General features: G+C 35.6%; 1 protein-coding gene across 8 annotated transcripts in view; it reads right to left on the reverse strand.

The window, feature by feature from the left end:
* Positions 1–14,785, reverse strand: part of Robo1 (roundabout guidance receptor 1) — a 1,008,058-nt gene that overhangs the window by 711,338 nt on the left and 281,935 nt on the right. For 3 of the 8 annotated variants that reach the window (XM_026786911.1, XM_026786922.1, XM_026786893.1), the window contains exon 1: positions 4,752–5,161. The exons of 1 other annotated variant lie outside the window; for it this stretch is intronic. In XM_026786911.1, the coding sequence (XP_026642712.1) occupies positions 4,752–4,860 (109 nt within the window). In that variant the 5' untranslated portion in view covers positions 4,861–5,161. Of the gene's footprint in view, positions 1–4,751; positions 5,163–14,785 lie in introns of those variants that run through there. 4 more of the 8 variants (XM_026786925.1, XM_026786902.1, XM_026786900.1 and 1 more) reach the window with 4 other exon arrangements.

Genomic DNA, 14,785 nt, shown 5'->3' on the forward strand with positions numbered 1-14,785 from the left:
TTTCTTTCCAGCAATGTTTTCAAAGTTTAGAGCAAGAGTAAAGTTAATGTTTACAATATTTAGTAAAAGGTATTTGAAAATTCTTTATCAAGGTTTTAATACTGTGATCCATGTATATTTTTCTCTATAAATTACTGCTATATTTCTATAAAATTTTACATTTTTTCAGTAAATTAAATAGGGAGATGAGACAGAATCAGCAACATATTTATAATACTCTAAAGAATGTAACAGAAGAGTAATTTGCTTCATTCGGTGATAACTTTCCTCAAGTGTCCTTCTCTGCTTAGATTTTTATTTAACAAATATTACTTAGGAAATAGAAGTCATTTCCCTAGTAGATAAAATGCTAGTGTTTTTGTCTTGCACTGTATATGTTTAATTTAGATAAAAAAAATCAAATTTCTCAATTACATTAAATGCTTTATAATCAAGTCATTAAGTTTTTATTGTAATTTTTGCTTTAGGGAAGCATTAAATTTTAAAATAGAAAGAATTTAAAGATAGTATTATTGTGTAAACAGAAAAAGTAGTTTGATGGATTGTGAAATTACTGCTCATCTGTTGTTAGTGTTTTTCTCTGAGGGATACTTTGTGTTTCTTGCTATAGTGTTGAATATATATACATATATATATATATATAAACATCTAATATATAATAATTATATAGCTATTAATATATTTGATGTTTACAAGGCAGTTTGATGTATGTGTGTATATATATATACACATACTCATAGATCTTTGCAGCTCCTGGTTGTCACCAGTAAACCTCACTATTGTAGTTAACCTAGTCAATGCTGACACTCATAGCTGGTATAAATGACTGTGAAGTGTTCAGTTCTGAAGGAGATACCCCCTCCCCAAGTTTCCCTGGCTCAGGGACCATTGCAGGTGAGGCAACAGAAAGAGTGGGAGGTTGAGGAAGGCTGCTGTGGTCATGTGTTCTGAGAGCATGAACTCACTGTGATGATAGCTACCTCACAAGACCCCAAAGACACCAAAAATGAGATTTCGAGACAGAATTTTCTCTTGTATTTCAGGCTGGCTTCCAACTTGAATGCAACACTACTCCAGGTTTCATGCCTGTTTTGAAGTCTTGCTTCTGTTTGAAAAATAAGCTATGTAAAAGCAATTATAGTTGCTTGAGTTTATATATTTTACACTTGAACTGTTTTGTTACAATGAATATTCTTTTGGATATCACTGATATTAACAGTATATCTAAATAAAATCATAATCAGTAAAGTTATATATTAAAAATAAACGACATGTCAATTTATGCTGTTCTTATCTTTAGCTACTTAAAGAATATGTTAATGATTTCAATGAGTTCTATACTGAAAAAGTAAAAATACCATCAGTTTTAAGTTGTAGAAATGGCTATAATAATTGTCTAAGTATTTGAATATTTCAAAGTTCATAAATAAAATATGATTAAAAATTAAGTCTCTGACAGATAAGATCTAGAAATTAGATTTCAGGGTGGTATGTCTACAGATAAGCATAGATTCTCTTTTAGAAGCAAGAAAATATAACTATTTCTTCAGACAATCAGATATATACTATGAGCCCTGAGTTGATATTCTCTAAAAATTAGTCATTATGATTAAGATTTATGTTGATATTCATCACTAATATTTTAATAGACTCTCTAATTCTTAGTTTGCTCTTAAGTTGAGCTTCTACCTAAACATGTATCATAAGTTCCCTTCTTTGGATATCTATTGTAGAGTATATGTTTTATAGCACAATTTGTGATCAGGATCTACTGTTTTGTATCTAGAGAAGTTCTCTTATTGGAAATTCTTCATAAATTCCTCACCTTTTCTTGCCTGATCTCTTTTGTTCAGAAACATGTTTGATTGCTCGGTTGTTTCTTGGTAGTTCATTTTGAATGCAGAAGTAACAGATCCTGTTATTTCCTTTGCCATAGAGACTATAACCACATTTTGTGGACATTCTACTTCTATGAAAATTAAATAATTTATAAACTTAAATGTCTACACTTAAAACAAGTCCTTGATTACATTTCTTTCCATTTCCCCATTAACACTCCTAATTCGTTCCCATCATATTTACCTAAATATATTGTTTGCAATGTATTGGTAATTTGAAATGTTTGTCTCCTATGAGAGACATTTATGTCTGTTCAATTAGAAAGAAGATTTTGAAAGTGCATTTCTCAAGGAGTTGCATTTGAATATCCCAGAACAGATTCACCTGAGAATCTTAAATGTCACCTCAAAGTTGAAAGGGCAGGTGTAGTGTGGGTCCTCGAGGAACATTTTCTCACTGAGGGAAATTTTTGTCATGGAGAGCATTGACTGATGGAGGTAGGTCTTGTATCTTATCTGTTGCTTTCATTGGTTAACTAATAAAGAAAACTGCTTGGCCTGATAGGACAGAAAATTAGGTAGGCAGAGTAAACAGATCAGAATGCTGGGAGAAAGAAGCCGAGTCAGTCAGTAGCCATGATTCTCCCACTCCAGACAGACGCAGGTTAAGATCTTCCCTGGTAAGCCACACCTCGTGGGGCTACAAAGATTATTAGAAATGGGTTAGATCAATATGTAAGGGCTAGCCAATAAGAGGCTGGAACTAATGGGCCAGGCAGTGTTTAAAAGAATACGGTTTCCGTGTAATTATTTTGGATATAAAGCTAACCGTGCGGGCAGCCAGGTGCCAGGAACATAGCCCGCCTCTCACAACAATTGACTTCATTTAAGTAGTGATGAAAGAGTTGCATCTGAACCCCTCTACCAGGTGAACATTGCTGAGCAAGACATTTAACCTTGGGTATCAGAGTAATGGTTGATATTCCTTGTCAGGTTCACTTGGAATCACCATTGTGCATGCTTGTGAGGGTGGATCTGCTCTGAATGTGGGTACCATTCTTCACAGACTGGAGTTATATTCTAAAGAGGAGGGTAGTAGCTAACCCCCAGAATTCATTATTTTCTGTTTCCTGTCTGCAGTCCTTGTGTGACCAGCTGCCTCATGATGCCACTACGATGGACACTTTCAAGCCTTTCCCACTTTGATGACTGTACCATGCTAAATCAGAAGTCAGACTAATTTCACTTCCCTTAAGTTTCTAGTTCATCAGCCTTTGGTAACTCTGGGAAGAAAAGTTAATAATACAATAAATTTTCATGTCTACATGGGTTATCATGTGTTCTAAAATTATCATGAAGGATTTGCCACCCTCACGAAAAAAATATGGATAAATAAGAAATACTATCAGTTCTATTAGGACTGATGTGATTTAATTTAATTTTAAGATGTAGAATAACTCTTAATAACCCTGACATTTGGAGACAAATGCACTCTATGATTTTCTTCTAATGCATAATAGGCATTTACCTTTGCCCTGAAGATACTGAGGCCATATGTATACCCATAACACAACTGATCAGAATAAAATTTTTTTCATACATTCTGGGTAACATAAATGTATGACCTACATATCTGCCTTTATAATATAGACAATAAAGAAATCAAAAGGAACAGAATGAGAGAAAAGTGCACAAAAAGCCAGTGAGGATTTAGAGCTGAGAAATTTAGATGAAAATACTGTAAGTTTGTTCTAGGATATCTCCAGCCTGTCTTATTTACTGGCTCCATTGATCTGTCCTTCACGGATATCACATTCAAGTCAAGTCAGTAGGACTGAGCATAGCATGACTAAGCACAATGAAAACAAAAGCTGTAACATCAACAATTAGCTTCCGGATTTCTGAAAACCGGGAGAAACTTAATAAAAAAAAGTTACTGACTATCATACATCTTTTGAACATTCATATTCAAAAGCAGCATTCATTTCTTCACATCAGTTCTTGGATCCATTTTTACCTTTCTTTTTAAAGGTAGATATAAAAATAGGGACTTTGGGAATATACTTCAAAACTTGGTGAAAAGTGCTTATACAAACAGCATGTACCTGTTCACAGGTAAATGTATCTGTTCATGTGTGTACATGCACACACATACACAAGCACACACAATATCTTATGATACCCTGTGACATAATAAAAGTGGAGAAAGTATTGTGTGTTTGGACTCAATAGTGCAGGTCCTCATCAAATCTAGTTCTTCCGTTTAACACCAGAAATAGTTTTATATCTACATCATAAACTGGTACTTTAAATAATAAATAAGGACAGAAACAAACTTCATAGTGATGTAGGGTTGGGCTTGCACATCCACAAGGAAAGAATCAATAAGTTAACGATCTTGGAGTGTAAAAGGTTTGCTAACTCCATAATAACAAAGAATCAATGCTTAATTATTCAAAGCAAAGTTTTTATAATGTTTTCAATATCTGTTTTCTTTCCAATCACCCACGTACCAAAGTGCATAGATATGAGTTTTCATTACATAGCTATTGTTTTGATAGTCACATAAATATTTGTAACACCTTTGTACTTCATAGATGGGTGGGGATTATAATACACATCCTGAGGACCTATCAGTCAAAGTCTTCCTAAGTTCTGGAAACTGTAAGAGTTAAAAGAAAAAAACAAAACTCCTTGTAATATAAATTAGAACAATATTGCCACTGTGCAGCACTTGGAAGGTGGAGCCCATTTATTCTGCATGCATATTTAATGTGCAAAATTATTTTTGCATCCTAAAACAACCTCTTGAAATGCCATAGACAAAATGCTAGGCAGACCAGACGCATTCCTAATCAGAAAGAGGAAAGAAGAAAAGAAATGAACCAACAGTAAAAGAATCTGGGTACTCACGGATCTTTTCACCTCTCCACCTTGACCCAGCTTTCATTCTGCCGGAGATACCCACAGGAGAAGCTATTTCAGCCATTGAGAACAGCAGCATCAGTAACAGCACAGCCATGCCAGGTAAAAATAACCTCTGTGGAGAGTCCTGTTGTAGACGAACCTGAGGGCTCTTATGGAGAATAGAAACCTGGAGCTAATCCTGTCATTTCAGTCACCAGAAGTGTAAATATGCTGTTATTCTATACACTTCAAAAAATAAAACAGGTATGTCCATCTCAGCCTCTATTTGATTTGTGCAGGAATGCTTTTCAAAAAGGCCCCCCAAACTAGAAGAGACGCACAGCTCCCTCTATACATAAGCACAGATGCGAGGAGAGAGACGCTGACAGTTTTCTGTGTCTTTCTGCAGCCACCAGTTCCTAACCGGCTCCTGCCATCCCTCACTTTTTTCCAAATGTTTGTCAACATCTTTCATAACATGGTTAAGAGAAAAAAGCTGAGATTTCTGCATTTTCCCACTTACCCATTCTGTACCACTGATTATAGTACTTGATGAAACTGAGTATTTAATTTTGGCACTGCAAACACACCTCATTTCAAACAGAGGTGGTTGTTAAGACAGGGGGGGAAGCCCTCACTTGTGCTCAGAGCTCTATCTAACATCTTTGAGAAGGGATTAGATGTATAAATATTGGCTGCCGAGGGATGATAAAAATACCTCTGAAAAGTGGGAGTGGTAAACAACCATCCTTCATACTCAGCCTGCTCTGTTCGATTTCTCTATTCAGAGAATAATATATAAAGACAGTCTGCCAGAAATGTCTCAGCTCTGAGAAGCAGGCAAAATGTAGTGTGCATGGCACGTTCTGGGATCATCTGCAGTGCATCACAAACACTCGTTTGCTTTGTAAATACATGTTGGTATCTTCCAACTCTCTGTTTCCTGCATAATGATTTTTATCACTTTATAAGCTGAGCAGAATTTTCATCAAATCAGTTTTTTTCTGTTTTAAGATGAAGTCTTTTTCCTGTGGGCAAATGGAAATGTTGCCTTGAATTATTTTTGGAACTACTCTGTAATGACATAGATGCTTGCATTCACTTTGGGACATACTTATTTACTTTTAGTATAAACTAATTTTATGATCCCAAAAATGATTCCACAAAACACATGCTAATATTTAATAAGGACATGAAGCTATTTTCAGATACGTCTGCATGCATAGTAATACTCTCTAACCTGGAGGAGTTAACACAGCTGCCAAGACAGCTTTCTAAAACAAATACCTGATGACTTGCAACTTATGATTCTGTTCTGGTTCTACACTGAGGAAAATTAAAGATTTCTAGAAGGCAAGCAGGTAGATAGATAGGCAAAATAGGTTTGGTATAGGACAAGAGGGGAATATGGGGATTGTGGCTATACTCAGAGATAGCTCTATGAATGGTGAAAGGAGCCACTTAACTTCAGTTGAGTGTTCCTGAGTGTGTTTCTTAATCACAATTGTCTGAAATCTTAATTTATAAATAAAAATTAAAAAATCTAATGATTATGCAGAATCTCTTCTGAAATTATAAGCAAGGTATATAAATAAAAATATTTTAATTGTAATACCAACTTAAATAATCAAGAGGCTTTGATTCAATAAATACTAGTCTCAACAATTGAGAAAATTAAGCAGGAAGAATTTCGAGTGCCTGAACCAACTTGGCTATAGAGGGAGACCCTGTCTCACCATTTTGAACCATCCTGGCTACAGAAGGAGACTGTGTCTCAATATAAAATAAATGAATAAACAAACAAATGAATAATGATTTTGAAAATATCAGTTATGGTATTAATAGCCTTTTCATAAAGTAAAATCAACGGGATACATAGACACATACCTATTCGTATTGCTCAACAATGTTTTGTGATCATGAGATAAGCAATCTGGAAGACTCATCACTAATTTAGGATTCCCCTCTGTATACTGTGAATATCATAGATTAATAAAAAAAACTGCTTTGGGCCTACATCAGAGTTATAGGGGAACAGAGCTAGGCTGGGCAAACAAAACTGAATGCTGTGAGAAAGTAGGCAGAGGTAAGGTGAATCATGTAGCCACAACTTTAGCCAGTAAGCCACAGCTACATGACAAAACACATATAAATTGTAGGGGAAGCCCAGCCAATCACCTTGCTTGAAGGGCTGGATCCCCTGAGGATATTATTTACTTATAAATATTGCAGGTGTGCTCCCCGCCTCCCCTTTTGTTTTCCTGTTCTCCGTGGGAACCTCGGTTTCGTAAGTCCTCTCCTTATTAAAGCTCAATATTTTATTATAAATTCTGTCTGCTGTTAATTTATGCTTTAACATTTGGCGCCCAATGTGGGGCGTTTTTGCCTCCACCCCCGAGCGCTGCTCCAAGACGCTGTGCCTCAGATTCAGCTTTGAACTTTAGATTGAGAGAACTCTCAGCACACAATTTTGTGTCACGGCTCACTGCCTGGGTTCCATTTTTCCCAGCTCTTGCGAGCAAGTCAGCTAAGGGAGCTCAGGAAGCATGACTAGGCTCGCGCCTAGCCCTAGACCGTTAGTCCACCACAGCTTTCACAGTGTGCTCCCAGCTCTCTTTTCCCTCCCCCATCCCATCCTGCTGCAACCACAGGCGCCAGCACCCACAGCACACAGCAGTCCACATTGCCATCAAGCAAGCTGTAGCACTTTACTCCAAATGCTCCATACAAAAGCTCTGTCTCCCACAGGAGCCAGACAGAGATCGTGATGGTGGTACAGCCCAGAAAGCCGGCATTTTAAAACAGCCAGTTTTTTCCTGCTGCTGAGTCAGGACAATTTCTTTGCAGCACACAACCCACAACTGGGTTAGATTAATATGTAAGAGTTAGCCAATAAGAAGCTAGAGCTAACGGGCCAAGTAGCAATTGAATTAATACAGTTTCTGTGTGATTATTTCAGGGCTAAGCAGCTGGGAGCTAACAAGCGGCCTATTACAACACATCACAACCTTGTGGACTCACAAGCAAACAAACATGTGTTCTGAAAAAAGGTATGTGTAAACAGAGACTGTACTTACATTTTTTGGCTGCCCAGACCCGAATAACCACACAGAAACTGTTTTGATTGCAATACTGTTTGGCTGATAGCTCAGGCATATTTTTCTCTAGCTCTTAAATCTTAAATTAATCCATTTTTCAATTATTTTACATTTTACCACGAGGCTTATGGTTTGTACTTCTTGCTTCTTGGTAGCTACATGGCATCTACCTGACTCTGCCTTTTTTCTTCATCTATCTCTGCTTGAATTTCCTACCTTGCTATATTCTGCCCTGCCATAGGCCAAAGCAGCTTCTTTATTAACCAATGGTAATAAATCATATTCATGGCAGATTAGGGGAATCCCAAACCAGAAAAGAAAACCACTTATATTTTTTTAATTACTTCCATGAGGCATAGGATTTGATTACACCAAGAAATCCCCCCCCCCGTTTTGCAAAAGAACATGAACTTTTCAAATTATTAGTTTGTTCTACTCATTATCAATTGTCAAAAATACTTTCTTTCCAACTCCAGCTGACACAATTCTGTTACTGTAAATAGAATAACAGAAGTTCATCTTCTCAGTGTTTGCTAGGAATAATTATCCATTTTTCTTATGTCTAACTCATCTACAAGCAGAGAATTCAGAACATGAGTTTAATTGAGAAATTTGGGGCAGTTCATGGCTACTAAGAGATAGAGACTCACCTCTCCTTAGGGCCATTCCTGCTGAGGGGAAAGTTGTACATGCCCCAGGGCATAGCCAAACTAAGGCACATATGAGCAATAATAATTGGCTCAATTACTTTTAAACAAAGTGTACACAAATTTCAGGGAGATAACTTCAGGGATCCTAGGAGATTTGGAGAGGAGAGAGAGGTTGCATATGATAAGACATATTGCATATGTGCATGGTATTGTCACAGACTAAATAAAATAAATAAAAAAGGTTTCTTCACAAACAGGCATATATATTTACCTATCACCTGGAAATTTGTGTTTTCTTGACATTATAAATTTAGTAATGCTTACTGTACAGAAAATAACATCTTCCCCATTTTATTCTACTGATGTTATGCGTGCTAATTTATTAAATGTGATTCTAAAACCCATAATAACTTCTTTCTTTGGTCATGCTCTATTTATACATTTTTTTTTTGTTCTTTTTGTACTTTGGTTGCTGGTATTAGAAGATGTTACAGTTAACAGGGCACTTTATTCTATACCAGTTAAGTCAGTCATGTCAAGAAATAAAAGAAGCGTCCTGGTCTCCTCTAATCCATGCTGTGCTAGCCAAAGTCTAAAGCTCACCTTCTGCTGTATCTTGGAGATACATTGAGATACTTTGAAGAACGAATAATTTTAACAAGCTTGGATTAGAAGCATTTCAAGGCAAACTTTCAAATCTTCAAACTTTTAGCACAAACGCACTGGAAATTACAAGCACCTGGGCTCCGTTGGCTACAACTTTAGGATTTGGTAGGAAGTCAGCTGCTCGGCAGTCATATTCTAAACTGAGTATGTTCAGATCTACTTCCACATAAAATACTCAGTAGGCCAAATGCCTTTGGCATTGTATTGTTCTTCTTCTTTAAAGTACAGCTCAGACTCCCTGTGCTAACTCACCAAGGTCTGAGCTGCTCAGGAAGTGGAACCATTTGAAACTTATCAATGTGGTTGTGTGTGCCAACCTAAAGACTGTATCCTGATTCATGGAAATAAGTGAGAGGAATTAAAATCTGCTTGTCACATTCCCTCCCAACTGTTTCTGAGTACCCAGCTTGCAACTTTCAACCAATGGCTGAGGAATTATCAAGAATTAATAGGTGTCCATTCTTTCCTGAGCATGGTGGTTTTATGTGAGGAAGGAGTAGGCACACAAAAATACCAGGTTTTAGTACATAATTTGAACATACGTCTCCAGTAAAAGAAAAGGGGTGAATTAAAAGGAGATTGTAATTGAGTTAAAGGTGTCTGTAGAAATGGTGTATTAGGCATAGATAAAATGGAAGAATAATCATACAAGGCAAAGGTGGGAAAAGCATAAAGTAGATACACCCTAATAGAGATCAAATACAAACCATTCAGAAATAAAATATCTGGAGAGATGTTAACAATGGATGACTAAAAAGATAGGTAGGTAAGGCCCTTGGAACTGCAGAGAATTCGGAATTCAAATAGAGAGATTTAAGAGAATATGGAGACACACATTGCAATAAAGAGGATAATTTAGAGAGAATTTATGGGACCTAAAAAACTTAATTGAAATATCTATGTCTATAATGATACAAAGAAATGATAATATGAATGGATTAAAAACTTGTTTTGCAAACAGCATCAAGATTAGTTGATACTGTACATTTAATATGTTCTATCGCAAGACTCCCATTTAAATAGACTTAGCATTCAAGGGTAAAGGGATAATTCCTTTCTGTTTTTGTTTCTGTCTTTTCCAAACAGCTTTCTAAAATGAAATACATAGGCATTTCAAGGAAATAGAGAAAGAATGATGAAAGTTGTGTGAAGAGGAAATATATGTATCAATGTTTAAAAAATAATACTTAAAAATATTAGAAATTAGCTTATGTCTAATGGTTCAACAACTCAACATAAGGTCAGATACCACAAATGTGACAAAACAGAAAGTGAGGACTACTATTGAAATCATTGGCATAGGAAAAGAGCTTATGAACAAGACAAAGTAGTACAGGCATTAAGTCCAAAAATAAAATAAAAAAAATATAATGAAATCAAAAAGCTTTTGCCCAGAAAAGAGCACTATCATTTGAGCAAAGCAGCCAGATACAGAATAGGAAAAAAAAATCTTTATAAATTACACATCTGATAGAGGATTAGTATCTAAAATATACAAAAAAACTAAAAAAACCATGACTATCATAAAACAAACTCTTTAAAAATGTGGACCATGGCAGAGGTTTGAAGGGGAGGGAAGAGAAAGGGAAGGGAGCAGAGAAAAATGTATAGCTCAATAAAATCAATAAAATGTGGAATATAGACCAAAACAAGAGTTCTGAAAAGATAAAACACAAATGTCTAAAATCACTTAAATATTCAACATTCTTAGTCATCAGGGAATGCAAATTAAAACTGCTTTGAAATTTCATCTTATTCCAAACAGAATGGCCATGATCAATAAAATAAGTGACAGCTCATTATGTCTAAGATGCAAAGAAAGGGTGACAATTATTCATTGCTGCTGGGAGTGCCAACTGGTATAGCCACTAGAATTTCATGTGGAGAGTCCTCAGGAAGTTGGGATTAGATCTTCCTCAAGATCCAGCTCTGAGACTCTTGAACATATAACCAAAGGACTCTATATCCTTTTGTAGAGACCCTTGATCTTCCATGTTCATTGCTGCTGTAGTTATAATGGCCAAAAAAACAGGAACATCCTAGATGTCCATTAACTGTGAGTGGAAAATGAAAATATGGTACACTCACCCAGTGGAATATTATTCAACTATAGCATTCAAAAATCTTAATTCTTAAATATGGAATGTTTGAATAGTAAGCCACATGCTTAATATTTCAAATGGTAAATCATTTGAAAAGTTAAAAGCTGTAACTGGAAATCATTTGAAAATCATTTCAGTAATAGAGGGTAAAGAAAGTAAATTTTTTAGTGCTCTGGATGTAGAGTAGGCAAATGGATATATATTAAAAAGAAAATGAATTAAAATAGTTATTGTTATCTTCATGGGGAGATATATGCCCATGCTCCAGGGCATAAATAGTAGATAGTAATTTGTTCTTGTACACACACATGCTTGAACACACACACGTGTGTGTATACACACACTTGAAGGATTAAGCCCACGGGTAGCAAGAGAATGAATTCTGTTTAACAAAAACATGATTGAGCTCATAGGCCTAATGTTTCAAATTTCAGCTCAGAAGTATACAGCTGAGCTGCTTTTTGATTCCTTACTCTGAACAACATGAGATATAGAAATTTTTCATCTCAAGTTGTTGAAATCTGGGAGTAAATTTTATTCCATAAGCCAGTGGTGGTAACACACACACACTTGAGAAATAGAGGCAGGCGGATCTCTGTGAGTTTGAGGCCAACCTGGCCTACAGAGGCAGTTCCAGGACAATCAAGGCTACAGAGAAAAACCCTGTCTTAAAAAATTAAACCAAACCAGACCAAAACAAACAAAAACTTAGTTTGTAACAATAAATAAATTACCATACCTTGCATCTCTGTCTGTCTGTCTGTCTGTCTGTCTGTCTGTCTGTCTGTCTGTCTGTCTTCTTTTCACTCACTTCCTTCACTCTATGCCTTTTATTCTCAATTCTCATTCCAGTTGTCTGGGAAACCATGACCGCCATTTTAGCATCTAATGACCACGTTGCTTTCTAATGTCTTTTTGCTGGAGTGGTAGCTGATAACTGATGCTATTAATGTGATACACAGCCAGCAGAGTTTCGTTCTAATCATTCACATAGCCCCTGGAAAATGCTTCATTATCACCATGATTTTCATGTTTTTAGTTAGGCATTTAGAACTCAATTTGAATAGCTGTTAACAGTTCCTAACTTTCCACACTGGCCAGATGGTCATGCACATTTAACTTATGGATCTGGTTTTGTAAGGCATATTGAGTGAAGTCAAACTATTACCAAAAGAGAATACCACCCCATCTCATATAAATTACAACTCTTTGTAAGGGACATCTGTTAATCATGTCCCTAGATCAGCATCAAGTCCACCTTAGATTTTCTCAAGTATTTCATATAGATGGTTAATGAATATGATGCTCACTTAAAAAGAACATCAGTGCAGAGGAAGCACTCCTGCATGGGAGTGTCTTCTTACTTTTCTGCCCTCTTTCTTCCTCCACGTGGTCCTACATTTATCTCTTGTCCTGACTTTCCAGACGAATATAAATTGTTTTGTTTTTTATTACTTATTTTTTAAAAATTACTTTGTTTTAAAAGCCCTATATCATATTTAAAAATCAAATTACAAAATTGGTAGTGTTGCTGAACATTTGAGATGAACAAGAATTTAAAAGTTAACTACAATAATTTCCTGCCACATGAATTAATTCAGTAGTTAGATGTATTGATACATATGGCATAGAAGAAACTGGAAAAGTAACTTTATTATGACCCTAACATCCTGATCGATAAAAATTTCTCAGCCATGACACTCTCCCATTTTTTCTAGTATTAATTAGAATAGCTATTTATATGTAGTCTCAATAACTGTTTAATTGGATGAATAAATTAACAAGCAATAAAGTGAACTATTTAATGCAAATAGCATTAACACTATTTATTTTTAAGTTAGGCATCTCACTATTTAATAGAATACCAGGAAGACTAAAGTATATACAAATGAGAGCTTGAGATGCCCATAAAAAGGCAAGGACATTTTGTTCATTCGTACTAAAAGCATATCAGACACAAACACACTCATATTTCTGCAACCTAGCCACCCTGACTTCACTTGAATTCAGAGAAAGGAAAATATGGCAGCAAACCAGGAACTAAGGAATTGAAGAAATATTTAAAGCCCAAAGGGTTTGGAAACTCAATCATGTATACAGATCTATGAGATGACTTTGCTCTTGAGCCAATTTCACATTCTGTAGGGGCCAGTAACAAGTGATTAGTGGTGTCACAGAAGTTGGCCCATGAGTAAAAATATGAGATAAGATTTAGATCACACTTGAAATAGAAGTTAGTATTATAGACCATATATGACCAATTTAAGGAGCAAATTCTAATCTGAAAAAAACAGAGACATGGCATAGAAGATCACACGAGGAAGAATCATGATACTAATGAAAGTAAAGGCAAAGCAATTGGCAAATCGACATGTTCTTAATAGTCAATAAACATGGAAGATAATGCCTTTCTCATTTACTTTCCTAGTACCTTTTATACATTAACATCATTCCAAAATGTGCTTGATCAACACAACTACCTTGATCTATCTTACATGGCTCTCATGCCTGCAAACTTTTTAAATATGAATAAACATTGCTGTACATTCTAAATTAACTTCAACTGTGCTTCCAAATATATCATAAGAGGCTTGAATAATAATTGCAAAATTGATGAGAGGAAATTGATTTTCATTCTACAAGTTTCCTGAAGTATGCATCTGTATATGTGTTTGAGAAAGCACACCAGAGTAGACATATGGAGGTCATAGGACAATTGTAGAGGTCTGCCCTCTTTTTGCACCACATGGGTACTGTGGATTTAACTTAATTTGGCAGTCATCACCCTAATCCAGTGAGCCATCTTGCTGGCTCAGCCCTAACTTTTTATTAGTACCTTTGATATCTGGCCTTAACATCTTTTCATACTTTAGTTCATACTATAGACTATGAGTATAATACACAGTGCTTCCATTATTCTCATTTTTTTCTCATTTAATGTACAATCATCCTTTCAATTAGCCACTGAAAAACAGAATATCATTGCGAACAAAGTAATTCTGCCATTAGAACAGTGATATAAATTCTTAAAAGTCTGAAAGCTATGTACAGCTTTGTGTGACATGAGTTAATTTTATCCATTCCATAAATAAAATTATTTTTCAACCTAAACAGGTGTTTCAGAATTCAAGAAACTCTGTAGTTTTAGAGCAGGAACAGTCAGGGATCTAATTTTATCACTGACACCAGAAATGTTTGTATATTAAAAAAATATTAAATGTCTAACAGCCTTATAAAGAGAAAAGATGCATTTCAATTTTACCTGTTGGTTAAACGAGTAAACTCTTCAACCCTTGTTAGTAAAACTTATATTCTGACAAATAAGTGCATTGTCTCAGGCAGATGCTGCTTTTCACTTGTGACTGTGGCTCCTATGACAATTGCACAAGCTACAGATATGGCTACCAATAAGAAAGTTATGTTCTCCTGAATAACTTGGAGTCTCTGAAGATGAGAGCAGTACTTTCCTTAGTCCCACTTACATTTAAATATGAGGCAGTTTAGCCTTGTAGGAAAAGTTGAAA

The sequence above is a fragment of the Microtus ochrogaster genome, chromosome 2 (assembly GCF_000317375.1).
Source record: "Microtus ochrogaster isolate Prairie Vole_2 chromosome 2, MicOch1.0, whole genome shotgun sequence".
NCBI classification, from domain to species: domain Eukaryota; kingdom Metazoa; phylum Chordata; class Mammalia; order Rodentia; family Cricetidae; genus Microtus; species Microtus ochrogaster.